General features: G+C 39.5%; 2 protein-coding genes across 5 annotated transcripts in view; one reads left to right on the top strand and one right to left on the bottom strand.

Annotated features, from left to right (window-relative positions):
- The window catches only part of LOC117983678 (protein 4.1 homolog), a 100285-nt gene extending 92648 nt beyond the window's left edge, over positions 1-7637 (bottom strand). For all 4 annotated transcript variants that reach the window (XM_069499723.1, XM_069499725.1, XM_069499726.1 and 1 more), the window contains exon 1: positions 7293-7637. The gene's annotated coding sequence lies outside the window, so the exon portion shown is untranslated. The remainder of the gene's footprint in view (positions 1-7292) is intronic.
- Positions 7638-8804: 1167 nt separating this feature from the next.
- Vps28 (vacuolar protein sorting 28) lies at positions 8805-13403 on the top strand. The gene is made up of 7 exons (XM_069499811.1): positions 8805-9012; positions 9107-9167; positions 9771-9966; positions 10865-10966; positions 11201-11335; positions 11930-12063; positions 12923-13403. Exons 1-6 carry the CDS (start codon positions 9006-9008, stop codon positions 12053-12055), a joined length of 627 nt encoding a protein of 208 aa, XP_069355912.1. The 5' UTR covers positions 8805-9005; the 3' UTR covers positions 12056-12063; positions 12923-13403.
- The last annotated feature ends 917 nt before the right edge of the window (positions 13404-14320 follow it).

Here is a 14320-nt window from a genome sequence, read left to right as displayed (position 1 = left end):
TTGGTTGCCTTCCACGTTTCTTTCTCACTTTAGCCTAGAAAAATACAACCCATAGTACGCGACAGGTTGAAATGGCAATCGGGGAGGGAACGCCCCGTACAGCCCCCGCTCATTGCCCCGATTGCCATCTCAACCTGTCGCGGACTATATTATATTCCCTTCATCACGTCTTATCGAGCTATTCAATAATTCTTATATGAATATGATTGGGGCTGCTCAAAAGATAATATTGCTGTTATGCGATGGTCAATTTCCATAGATAGACGTAATGTAGACAAAATTTTTTTTTTTTTTTTTTTTTTTTTTAATAGATATAGCGAGCAAGCGAGCAGGCGGGTCACCTGATGTTAAGTGATTACCGCCGCCCATGAACATTTGCAGCACCAGAGGAGCCGCCGATGCGTTGCCGGCCTTTTAGGAATTTGTTGGTCCGCCCCTTGAATAACCCCATGTTACAAAATGCAATAATGTTGAAACACAGGAAATGTTTATCTCCAAAAGCTCTCAGATAACTGTCCGAGTGGTCGAACTTGCTTATAACTAGCCAGAGTCGTCTAGTGTCGTACATTCTCACCCAATACGGTAAATTTTAGAAATATTGAAAAGACAAACTAAAAATATTTAGCTCAAGGAACTCCTAATTAAGAAGTAAGAACACTTCTCATGAAAAAGCACTTGCAGAAAAAGCGTATCAAGTTTTTTCTGGCCATAGTTACAGAAATAACAATTTAAAAGGTGCACTTATTATAGATGCCCACACAGTAGCAGTTATATTACGCGACAGGTCGAGATGGCAATCGGGGTGGGGACGCTCCGCACAGCACGCTAACCTAACCCGGTGCGCCCCCCGTCTCATACCCCGATAGCCATCTAGACCTGTCGCGTACTATATGTAATGCAATCGGACCTTCAGGTCTCTTAAAAATCCAGTTGAATTGATCAATATAAAATGCATGCCGTCACCACTCGAGCCGAGGCGTCCTTAGAGGGGCCGTATCTAATTAGGTGAGGTCACCGGCACGCGAAATGTCACGTTCCGATATTTAGCCTCTACACCTTTGTGAACACTGACTAACTAGCACTAAGTAGGTACTCCAATCCATACCCCCAAATTTATCCATACTAATATTATAAATGTGAAAGTGTCTGTCTGCTAGCTTTTCACGGCCCAACAGTTTAACCGATTTTGACGAAATTTGGTACAGAGGTAGGTTGCATCCCGGAAAAGGCCATATGCTACTTTTTATCCCGGAAAATTGAAGTGTTCCCACTTCTCACAGGATTTTTAAAAACCTAAATCCACGCGGACGATGTCGCGGGCATCATCTAGTATTCTTTACATCAGACAGACAGACAGACACACTTTCGCATTTAGATTATTAGTATAGATTAGCCAAGTTCATCATCATGACTAATATTCCCCTTTCCCCTCCAACTAAACGTTAAGCTTGTGCTAGGAGTGGGGTACGACAATAGTGCAACGGATGGGGTTTGAACCGGCAACCTTTCGGATTTCATTCGGCTCCTTTAACCGTTGAGTTATTGAGGCTCTAAGGCTGAGATCTATAGAGCGCACTTTGACTTTGCTCAGACTTAAGATTGAGTTAAAACGAGACAGATTTATGTGAGAGATAATATACCTCTGTCTTGTTTTAATTCTGTCAGAGTGCGCTCTATAGATCTCACCCTGAGGCCCGGTATCCACCAAAGCGGAGAGGAGAGGAGATGCATTCAATCGACCAATCAGATTCAAAATAGATGATGAGAAAAACGATCGTCATTTTTAGGGTTCCGTACCTCAAAAGGAAAAACGGAACCCTTATAGGATCACTTTGTTGTCTGTCTGTCTGTCTATCTGTCAAGAAACCTACAGGGTATTTCCCGTTGACCTAGAATCATGAAATTTGGCAGGTAGGTAGATCTTATAGCTGACATTTGGGGAAAAATCTGAAAACCGTGAATTTAGGGTTAGATCACACAAAAAAATTAAATTGTGGTCATGAACTAATAATTAGTATTTTCAATTTTCGAAGTAAGATAACTATATCAAGTGGGGTATCATATTAAAGGTCTTCACCTGTGCATTTTAGAACATATTTTTATTTATTTTTATGTATCATAGTTTTTGAATTATCCTGCAAAATGTCGAAAAAATACGACTGTAGTACGGAACCCTCAGTGCGCGAGCCTGACTCGCACTTGGCCGGTTTTTTTTTAAATCGGATTGGTACACATCTCCTCTCCGCTCCGCTTAGGTGGATACCGAGGCTAAGTTCGTAGTCAAAATGCCTCTCTCTACAGTTTAACAACGAACTAAAAAGTATGAACGACCACAAAGTGTGTGAAGGACATTCAGAAGACATGTACAACTGTACAACACGAACCGTATAGGATTATATACCTATAAGTAGGTAGCTATTAGGTACGTATCTAGGTATAGAACTTAGATGTTCAACAAAAGAATAGGTTGTTACGCCACAACCTTCAGAGGTCGAATTTGATGAGTACAAAACCGGCCAAGTGCGAGTCAGACTTGCGCACCGAGGGTTCCGTACTATTGTCGTATTTTTTCGACATTTTGCACGATAAATCAAAAACTTTTTATAAATAAAAATCTGTTTTGGAATGTACACCTACCTACCTGCCAAATTTCATGATTCTAGGTTAAGGGGAAGTACCCAGTACCCTATAGGTTCCTTGACAGACAGACAAGGCAAAAGTGATTCTATAAGGGTTCTTTTTCCTTGAGTTATGGAACCCTAAAAACACTGACGCAGATGTGTCTGAAACGACGCGTGTATTGGACGAATTTGAAATTTAAAAACACTGCAAAATATAGGAGCAGAATTTATATTGGACTTCTGTATGCTATTTTCGTAAGTCATTCCAAGGAGGGAGCAAATAAAATTATATTCCAGCTGGTCGATTGGGAAAAAAAACCGGCCAAGTGCGAGTCAGGCTCGCGCAATGAGGGTTCCGTACTACAGTCGTATCTTTTCAACATTTTGCACGATAATTCAAAAACTATGATGCATAAAAATAAATAAAAATCTGTTTTAGAATGTACAGGTGAAGACCTTTCATATGATACCCCACTTGATATAGTCACTCACTTCGAAAGTTGAAAATACTAATTATTAGTTCATGACCACAATTTAATTTTTTATTGTGTGATCTAACCCTAAATTCACGGTTTTCGGACTTCCGGCCAACGGGAAGTACCCTGTAGGTTTCTTGACAGACAGCCGGATAGACAGACAGACAGACAACAAAGTGATCCTATAAGGGTTCCGTTTTTCCTTTTGAGGTACGGAACCCTAAAAAGCTGCATCAACCATTACTACAACATCAGTCATTGCTGTGAATGGCTGCATTAATGGTAGGTATTCTTGCTCCACTGATAAGAATAAAAAATTCACTAATAAGAATAAGTAGTTAGCTAAGAATAGATACTAAAATAACTACCTGAATATCAAACAATAAACAGTTGTAATGATTCATGTTCGTATCAAATCTACGCTGATGTTTGCTCAGATGGTAGAGCATTATAACTAACACAAACTTCAAACATTATTTTTTGCTCAGCGCGCGCCAGATAAGGTGGCTTCGTTAAAGATATATCTATCACTCAAGTAACAAGGAGTGCAAAACGATGATGAGACTTTTTAATTTGAAAAGTTCTGATCTAAAGTAGGCAAAATAAGCTTTAATTCTGTGTAGAGAATGACGCGTCTTTCGACTGATGCGGTGCTATCGTCATCCTACCAGTTAATAGACACGAAGAACTTGTAATGGCCTGAATTTATAGTGGTCTTGCTATATCTATGAATTCTGACTTATACTACAACTCCCATCGGCGATGTTCCCACTAGATTACAACATGGGGTTATTCAAGAGGCGGACCAACAAATTCCTAAAAGGCCGACAACGCATCGGCGGTTCCTCTGGTGCTGCAATGGTTCATGGGCGGCGGTAATCACTTAACATCAGGTGACCCGCCTGCTAGTTTGCTCGCTATCTCTATTAAAAAAAAATTTAAAGACCAAAGACTTAGGTTACAGTTCACGACAGTTAGGGAACTTCTAAGAAAACGTCGACGTCGCTGGCAGGCGTCTAATGTTACTGTGCTACATTTGACGCAGGTAGCCCTATTTCACAGTGTCCATAGCCTAATATTTGACATGCCGTCGATTCATGATCAAACCGAGAGTTCCCTCACTCTAGTTCACTCTGCTTTAGTGCACTCAAAAATATTATAGAACCCTAGATTCAGAGTTATATTTAGTTAGCTTCGAATTTCGTAATCCAGAAATACTCAGCTATTTAAAATACTACCCCAGATTCCTGAAAAAATCCCGATTAACCAACATTTTAGCGTCGTGTAAACAGAGGGGCATTAATAAAGCAAACACTGCAAACAGCCGGCCACCCGTGGTGCATACCGCTAATTCAGACTTGCTTCCTTCTAAATAATATGGCAACACTACATGGCATCTGAACGGAAGTTGAGAAATTGACCAGCATAACGGCCACTATACCCGGCCCTAGAACCAGGGTTCCCACTACCCAGACTTCCTGATATGTGAGAACTCTGCTTTTTCATCTAAATATTATGGCAACACTACATGGCCTCATCTTGAACGGAAGTTGAGAAACTGACCGTCGTAACGGCCATTATACCCTGCTTTAGAACAAGGGTCTCACTTCCCCGCCTTCCTGATATTTGAGAGCTCTCTTTTTCATCTAAATAATGTGGCAACACTACATGGCCTCATCTAAACGGAAGTGGAGAAACTCTGCATAGTGGCCATTATACCCGGCCCTACAATGTGGCAACACTACAATATGGTCTCATCTAAACAGAAGTTGCAAGACTTGGCATAGCGGCCATTATACCCGGAACTAGAACTAGGGTTCCCACTTCCCAGCCTTTGTGATAATTGAGAGCTCTCTCTGCCTTTGATCTAAATAATGTAGCAATCCTACATGGCCTCATCTTGAAAGGAAGTTAAAACTGACCAGCATAACGGCCATTACACTCCGCTCTAGAACAAGGGTTCCCACTTCCCAGTCTTCCTGATATTTCAGAATTCTGTTTTTGGTCAAAATCAGACACTATAAGTAACAAAGCTTATTTAACCCTAAAAAAACACTGCACAGCCACAACTTGAATGGAAGCTACCTTGTCCAAGTTTTGCTGAATCAGCAAAGCTTAAAAGGGTTCTTAATTGCATGATTGTTATATTTCTCTTCTTAATCATGACCAACTCATCGCCGGCACACTACCGAGCATAGGTCTCTTCTCAGCAAATTAGCAGCATTAAAGCAAATTATATTTAACTGCAAAAACGAAGTGCATGACCAGGATCAAAGATAACTACTAGCTAGAGTCTAGTGGAGGAGCCACAATAGCCTACTGACTAGACTATAACAGCTCCTATTGCTATTTTCTGCTTAGTACTTATGAAATACTAGCTAGCCAGCCCTAACTTCGCTCGTTGTAATAGACAGACAAACAGACACACTTTCACATTTACAGAATTACAAAAACCATGATAGTGACAACCCTTCTCGACATACACTCATAAACATTATTCAATTATATTATTTAAGTAATAGAATCAATGTTCACAATGAATGTGATCACAAAACTATGATGACATCACCAGGACGGCGGCGCCCAATGCATCCATGATGTCAGTGGGGCAATTTGAGTTAAATAAAAGGTTGAGGCTACATTGTGCCAAGGTCTGATCACTTGATGCAACAATTGTACTGCCCGTCCATTCAAAAATATTGCTTTGTAATTTGGTATCTCCAATACTTACCCTACTTACTGAATGAATGTCTGCTCCAATTGTTAAAGAGTTGTATTTGTAATCATAAATTAATTACATTATCTATATTATTATTATTTTTAATAGACTAAGCAAATTTCGCTGATGCGTCTATATCAGAAATGCTTCGAGTTTCAAATGTATGTCCAATCTATTCTTGAATTGGTTAACTTGACATAACCACATCCTTAGGCAATTTATTCCATATGTGCCAACTCTTGGTCAGAAAATGTTTTAATGGATTGCCTATGTTTATCCAATAAGTTTGGTAGTGAAAACTATTTACATTTACCAAACATTGTGGCTAATTCTGTTGTACACAATCTCTAAACTAAACTAAAATGACATGTCTAAATCTATTGCTATCCCTTTCATAATGTTGCTTGCTTCAAAGGATGGCACTAGATTTGGACCTGTTAATTTAGTTTAGTTTAGAGATTGTGTCCAAGAGAATGGGCCCCAAGTTGCCCATAATATGCTTCTAAATAGATAATCAAGTGCTTGTTGAATGCCAGCCACATGCAACTGGTTTTTAATAGCTGTTGTTGTAAATGACCATAACTTTAAATAACTAGCTACCACAATACAATCTATGGCATGTGTTTTGAGTTCTACTTTATGTATAACAAACTTATGCTCGCGACTTCGTCCGCATGGACTACACAAATTTCAAACCCTTATTTCACCCCCTTAGGGGCTGAATTTTCAAAAATCCTTTCTTAGTGGATGCCTACGTCATAATAGCTATCTGCATGCCAAAATTCAGACCTATCCGTCTAGTAGTTTGAGTTGTGCGTTGCTAGATCAGTTTGTCAGTCAATCACCTTTTCCTTTTATACATTTAGATTATTACTTCATATAAATAAACCCATCAGCTTGTAAAAGTTGAATAACAATGGCATTTAGGTAAAACAAAATAATTCAAACTTTGTACCTACAAACTTAATGATGAGAGGCAGCATAATAATATATAAATAGAAATAATTGCGTTTCCTCAATACGATAATGGATATTATGCACATTTCTTGTAATCATTTTCATAAAAACTCCTTGCATATTTGTTATAAAGACTGAGTGGAGTCCATACTTCACAGTACTTCAAATAAAATATTTATAAGTATATCAAACTATGTAGTTTATTACCATTTTGCCTGCTGATAAGTTTTTACCGTGAAGTAAGGAGACGCTCAGTAAAGTAGTACTTACTCCATAAAAAGTAGGCCACAGCCGCCGCGCCCAGCCCTACAGAACGACCGTGTACAGCGGTCCAAACGTTGCGAAACATTCCAATAAGAAAAATATAAACATTCGATTTCGCAAGCATACCTACCGATCATTTACTTATTTAGAAAATACGCAATTCCTCGAATTTACACTAAACAGTCACGGAAAGCAACAACAACTTCAGATGCAAGTTATTTTGGAATGTTGATAAGTAAAATAGCTTAAACTGACCTGTAGATTAACAAGATCCCATTAAAGGGACAACTGGAAAGCTGGGGGTCCAATACTTCACTGTGTGCCGTGTTTCAGCACGTAAACATGAGTAGTTCACGATTGTAAAGGCAGAACTGGATACCACTCAAACACCACGAATCCACCTTTGGAACTCACATGCACAAACACTTTTGGTCAAGAAAACAAGTTTTTAGGTGTAACTTTTGAAGCGACTATTCACCGCGATTATTATTTTCATTCATCGCGATGTGAAATCATTCGAGACGAGCGGCAGTTACGTTGCCCAACCGAAGAAACTACAACTTGCGGAGCGCGGGCTCGGGGCAGGGAAGCTCGCGTCATCCGCCATGTTGAATCATTACGTCATGTTCAAAAAATGCCAAATAAAAACCCTCATATTCACAAAAAAAAATACAACAAAGTAAAACTAAAAACATATATTTTATAATTTTATTTTCTGAGTTTTTGTTAATTATAGTCGTAGAAGTTTTAAAATCTCAATTATAACATTAAAAATTAAAATACGTTGCTGAATTTACCATAATGCAAAAAGAAGAAAGTCATCAAGCAACTCAAACTGCCGTCTCCCTTGCCTTGCCTCATGAAACGGATCTGACAGCTGGCTCTTGTTCGATACTAATAACAATATTCTGTCATTTTATCCATGAAGAATATTCAACCTAAATATTATGTTTTAACGACTAACACGACCATGCGACATAAGGAAAAAGAAACAACAATATAATTATTATAAATAACTAGGAAATGCTCGCAACTAATCCGCGTGGAATCAGGTTTTATAAAAATCCCGCAGGAGCTTTGATTTCCTGTATAAAAAATAGCCTGTTTCCGTCCCAGGATGTAAACTAACTCAGTACCAAATTTTATCAAAATCGGCCGTTAAACTTTGTGCCGGGCCGGGCTGTGAAAAGCTAGTAGACAGACAGACAGACAGACAAACACACTTTCGCATTTATAATATCAGTATGGATGATTGACACGCATTTTCATGGCCTTAATGATTTTACGTGTGTGCTGTGATAGCCTAGTGGTTAGGACGTCCGCCTTCTAATCGGAGGTCGGGGGTTCGATCCCGGGCACGCACCTCTAACTTTTCGGAGTTATGTGCGTTTTAATTAATTAAATATCACTTGCTTTAACGGTGAAGGAAAACATCGTGAGAAAACCTGCATGCCTGAGAGTTCTCCATAATGTTCTCAAAGGTGTGTGAAGTCTACCAATCCGCACATGGCCAGCGTGGTAGACTATGGCCAAAACCCTTTTCACTCTGAAAGGAGACCCGCGCTCTGCAGTGAGCCGGTGATGGGTTGATCATGATGAATGATTTTACGACCAACTGGGCTGGTACTGTGGCAGAGGAGCAGTATTAATCCAACTTCGGCAGAGTAGTCAGCGCTTTGAGCCTTCTCATCAAGGCGTGTTGCTTATTGGAAGTTGGAAGTATAGAATTGTCTATGATTAACGTCAAAGTCATCAGCAGTCACTGTCAGTGTTAAAGTCAAAAAAATTTAAAGGGAGTTGGGTTGTTGTTTTGGTCTTTTAATTTTCGATTTCGATTTTCGATTTTTCAATTCAAGTTGATTTAAAAATACTTAAAATTCGTTTAAAAGTTGATCTGAATTTAATAATACTAAGTTATTGGTCTCGTCAGGGAAACATAAGACAGATTTTTCTGAAGGAAACACAATCATGCAAGGTATTTAGTCATCATCAGTTCATTATTTCTATAATGAATACAAGTTCCAGTGTTTTGGTGCATTTGTTGTAATATCATCCGTTTTATTCTTCAGACTCAAGGCCGGAACTGTACGAAGAAGTCAGGCTTTACAGAAATGCCCGGGAGAGAGAAAAGTGAGTCATTTATTTGATAGTATCAGACTGAATACTTATAGTGCAGTAGGTAGTCAATGCGTACATAATAATATGGTTAAGACAATGAAGACAACAAAGTACTTGTGTCATATATTTTAATGCAATTTGAAATAAATTACTAAGAACAAATCTTCTAAGTTCGAACTTCTAACTAATTACTAAGGTGACAATCCAATTGGAGAACTTCTGTCTTCTAAGTTTAATTTTAAATAATAATCGTCATTATAGTCAATGATGGATGTCCAGTGCTAAACATAGATCTCCTGTAGGGACTTTCACACTTTTTTAACTTCATATTGCCAAATATTTCTCTTACTAAAAAAACTGTGATCGCCATATTGGTTAGGAAGTCCACCTTTCAATCGGAAGTTTGGGATTCGATTCCGGGCACGCACCTCTGTTATGTGCGTTTTAAGTAATTAAAATACCACTTGCTTTAACGGTGAAAGAATACATCGCATGGCACACAATATAAACCAATCATAAAGCCGACAACCTCCTTGGTGCAGTGGTAAACGCTGTGGTCTACCTGGACGTGAGTGAGTATATTGCTAGACCTTGCTAATTGACCCTCTATGACAGGCATGACAACATGGCCGAGCTGTACGCTGTGGTGAGCACCCTGCAGCACCTGGAGAAGGCTTACATGAGGGATTGTGTGCGCGCGCAGGAGTACACGGCCGCCTGCAGTCGCCTGCTGGTGCAGTACCGCGTGGCTTTCAAGCAGGTGCAGGGTGACGACTTCCCCACCATCGAGGCATTTGTCACCAAGTTCAGGGTAAGACTTCTCCAATATACCAATATATGGTGATTAGTGAGCAGGTGGTATGTTCTTAACCTTAACAATAGAAACTTGGCTGGGGCTATTCTTAACCTTAACAATAGAAACTTGGCTGGGGCTATTCTTAACCTTAACAATAGAAACTTGGCTGGGGCTATTCTTAACCTTAACAATAGAAAGTTGGCTGGGGCTATTCTTAACCTTAACAATAGAAAGTTGGCTGGGGTTATTCTTAACTTTAACAATAGAAAGTTGACTGGGGTTACTCTTAACCTTAACAATAGAAAGTTGGCTGAGATTCTTAACCTTAACAATAGAAAGTTGGCTGGGTTATTCATAATGTTAACAATAGAAAGTTGGCTGGGGTTATTCATAACGTTAACAATAGAAAAATGGCTGGGGTTAATCTTATCCTGAATAATAGTAAGTTGGCTGGGGTTATGCCCAGGGACGCTGCTGATCCAATTGTTGTAGCTTGGAACTTGTAAGTATGGTATTGAACTGTTGAAAAAAGTCTGTAAGCGTGATTATAAAGACTATGTAGCGATTGCTAGTTTCGTATGTAGAGAGTAGTGTAGTGAGTGTAGGCCACAGTCTACACAACCATTGATTTAATTAATCAGAGAGATCTTCATCAGTGCCAAGAACTCCTTGTGTGTTATTCAGAAATATAAAAGTTTGATGAATGTTACTCCTTGGTAACACCTTACAGAAGTACAGAGAAGTTGTAAAAAGGGAGTCCTGCAGGGTTGAATTTTAGGACCTTTTCTGTTCCTCATTTACATTAATGACTTTCCTTACCTCATAATAGTGTAGATATTATGGTTTGCTAATGATAGATCACTTTCCAACGTTTGTAAGGTTATGATTAATACAAGTGTTAATTTGCCAATAGTTGGACTGCCCGGCAGCATTGGAGAGGATACGCGAGAACAAGCCAAACCTGATCAAGGATGATAAAGGCAACACCAACAAATACATTGCTGAGATTGTTTCTGTGAGTATGAAATGAAATGAAATTGTTTTATTTGCAAGAAACATGATAAGTAGATTATTAATTAACTAGCGTATGCTCGCGACTTCGTCCGCGTGGACTACACAAATTTCAAACCCAAATTTAAAACCCTTTCTTAGCGGATGCCTTGAAAGCTGGCGCAAAGATGTACAAGCGATGGTCCATTTCATCTGAAAGTGACAATTTGGATGTTTAATTTTTCAACGTATGTTCCAGCTGTTCATCACTCTGATGGACAAGCTGCGGCTGGAGTTCCGTGCCATGGACATGATCCAGCCCGAGCTGCGCGACCTGCGCGACACCATGGACCGCCTCGAAATGCTGCCCGAGGACTTCGAGGGCAAGCTCAAGGTGCTCTTCCATGAATCTATATAAACACTAACTTACGTCCGCGTGAATTTACATTTGTAAAAGTCCCTTGGGAACCCTTTGATTTTCCGGGATAAAGAGTAGCATGTCACTCTCCAAGTCTTTAGCTATGTCCATTGAAAAAAAACACGTCGATCCGTTGCTCCGTTGTAATGTGATTGAAGGACAAACCAATAAGCCACACAAGGGCAAGAGGTCGCATCTCACTGCGGTCCGATCTCTCGCTCTAATTTGTTAGTCGACGTGGGATAGCGATAAGTAGGTATTTGCTTCAAGTAAGTATTGAAAGTGAACTCTCCATTACTTCTACTTCATGCCCATCCCCAGTGATAAGCCATAGATATGATCCAATCCGACCTGTGCGGCTGGACGCGCCATCTTTGTATGCACAAATTATGAGCGAGACTGCGTGAGTCTCTGTTCTTATGTTTAAAGTCTTAACATCAAGCAATAAGGTCTTTATTTCATTGGTGTACATTCGGTTTTATTCGGCGTTAGGCTGCGCTTTTTCGCGCAAACGAATTTTGCCGATGCGATTTATAAAAGTGGTAGTACTGTAGTTGTCTATTCTCACAGGTGCAAGAGTGGCTGGATAAGTTGTCGGAGATGTCGGCCTCAGACGAGCTCACTGAGGGCCAGGTGCGGCAGCTGGTGTTCGACCTGGAGTCGGCATATGGGGCCTTCAATAAGGTCCTGCACTAGGACTGAGGGTGAGGCTACGTTTGTATATCACAGGTGCAATGAAAGGAAAAGAAAGAAAAAGTATTTATTTGGTGCTACAGAAAGTACAGATAAAAAACCGGCCAAGTGCGAATCATACTCGCGCACTGAGGGTTCCGTAGTACAATCGTGTTTTATCGACATTTTGCACGATAAATCAAAAACTACTTACTAGATCTCGTTCAAACCAATTTTCGGTGGAAAGTTTGCATGGTAATGTACATCATATATTTTTTTTAGTTTTATCATTCTCTTATTTTAGAAGTTACAGTGGGGGGGACACATTTTACCACTTTGGAAGTGTCTCTCGCGCAAACTATTCAGTTTAGAAAAAAATGATATAAGAAACCTCAATATCATTTTTGAAGACCTATCCATAGGATACCCCACACATATGGGTTTGATGAAAAAAAAATTTTGGTTTCAGTTCTAAGTATGGGAACCCCAAAATTTATTGTTTTTTTTTCAATTTTTGTGTAAAAATCTTAATGCGGTTCATTGAATACATCTACTTACCAAGTTTCAACAGTATAGCTGTTATAGTTTCGGAAAAAAGTGGCTGTGACATACGGAAGGACAGACAGACATGACGAATCTATAAGGGTTCCGTTTTTTGACATTCGGCTACGGAACCCTATAAACCGCCCGCACCGAGCTAACGCAGGGGCTGTGCGGGTGTGCGAGGCGTTCCCTCCCCGATAGCCATCTCGATCAACCTGCCCCGTACCATAGTGCGGGTGGTCTACCAGCTCTGCGCTCTCCGGCGCGCTGATAAGAAAACTTAGACTTATAACGAGACACTGTTTAGAGTATGACTCCTATTATTAAATGAAATCTGTTTTGTTCCAGGTATAAACAAGGCTCAAGCATTTAGTTTAAGAACCACTGTGGCTAATTTCGTTGTACACAAAGTCTAAAATAAACTAAAATGACACGTCTAAATCAAAGTCAATGTCAAATGATTAATTAAACATAGGTAATAAAACTGTTTTAGATAGTCAGATGTTCGATTTGTAAGATATAGTGATAATTATTACGCAAACTTAAAACTAAAGCCATCCCTTTCACAATACTGCTTGCGGAAAAGGATAGCACTAGATTTAGACCCGTTAATTTAGTTTAGTTCCGAGATTGTGTACAAGAGAATCGGCCCCACTGTCAAATCGACATGACTATATCGGCAAATTATATTGTTGTTGTTCATTGTTAATTAATACCAAACAGCCGCCGATGGCAATACGTGTTTAACATTATTATTATAATACGTAACATTTTGTAAAATATATCATACTAATTTAATAAAAAGAAAAATAAATCAATTTTATTTGTTTCTCATTATTTGTCTAAGGGCTGATTTCCCAATCATTAAGTTAACTTTAACTGACTTTTCTAAACTAAATTTCATCATCATCATCAAGCCATTACCGGCGCACTAGAGAGCAAGGGCTTCCACTCAGAAGGGTTTAAGCCTCAGTCCGGCACGCTGGCCAAGTGCGGATTAGCGGACTTCACACACCTTTGAGAAAATTATGGAGAACTCTCGATACAGGTTTCCTCATGTTTTCCTTCACCGTAGAATTTACTCACATGCGTGTAATAGGTACGTGTAAAACAGCACGTGCATTCTGGTATAGATAATTCAATCCATGATGACGCGCCCCACTCTTTGTCCCAACCGGTTACAATGCAAATGTGCCACGAGTATGTACTGTTAGAGTGTTAGTTCTAACTTCTATCGTAAGAGCGTGGATTTGACCTGCAGCTCGTTCCAGCAACGCACAAGACTGCTAATACTATTTTATACATGGCATAATCTTGTACCTATATCAAATATTTGAAAAGACCAACCGCCGAGTTTCTTGCTGGTTCTTCTTGGTAGGAAACGCATTCCGAACCAGTGGTAGATGCATCCGACTATTCGAAAGTACTTGTAAAAGTTTATTTGAATAAAAAAGATTTTTATTTATTTATTTAAGTCGTAACCCACCGATCAGCGATGTGGGCACACGCACAAGAAGATAAATCACAAAGAGATAAATCAGGTAAAATCACTCCTCGCAGTTCGCACCCGTGGTTTCCCCGCACTAAAAATAGTGGGGCGCGTCTTCGTGGATGGAACTCTATGGTATATAGTGTGTTATCTGTGCGTGCATTGTACGTGCATTGTACGCCGAGTTGGTACTTGAGCATACGCTGTTTGTAATTAAATCGTAAATTCTATTAATTTTTGATGCCCATAAAACATTG

This window comes from Maniola hyperantus, chromosome 7, assembly GCF_902806685.2.
Source record: "Maniola hyperantus chromosome 7, iAphHyp1.2, whole genome shotgun sequence".
Taxonomy (NCBI): Eukaryota; Metazoa; Arthropoda; class Insecta; order Lepidoptera; family Nymphalidae; genus Maniola; species Maniola hyperantus.
Note: the sequence above shows the minus strand (reverse complement) of the source record. Positions and strands in the feature narration are given on the sequence as shown.

Coding starts and splice junctions, on each gene's coding strand:
- Vps28 (XM_069499811.1), top strand. Junction 9,967..10,864: donor CATTTGTCACCAAGTTCAGG/GTAAGACTTCTC, acceptor ATTTGCCAATAG/TTGGACTGCCCGGCAGCATT. Junction 10,967..11,200: donor ACATTGCTGAGATTGTTTCT/GTGAGTATGAAA, acceptor CGTATGTTCCAG/CTGTTCATCACTCTGATGGA.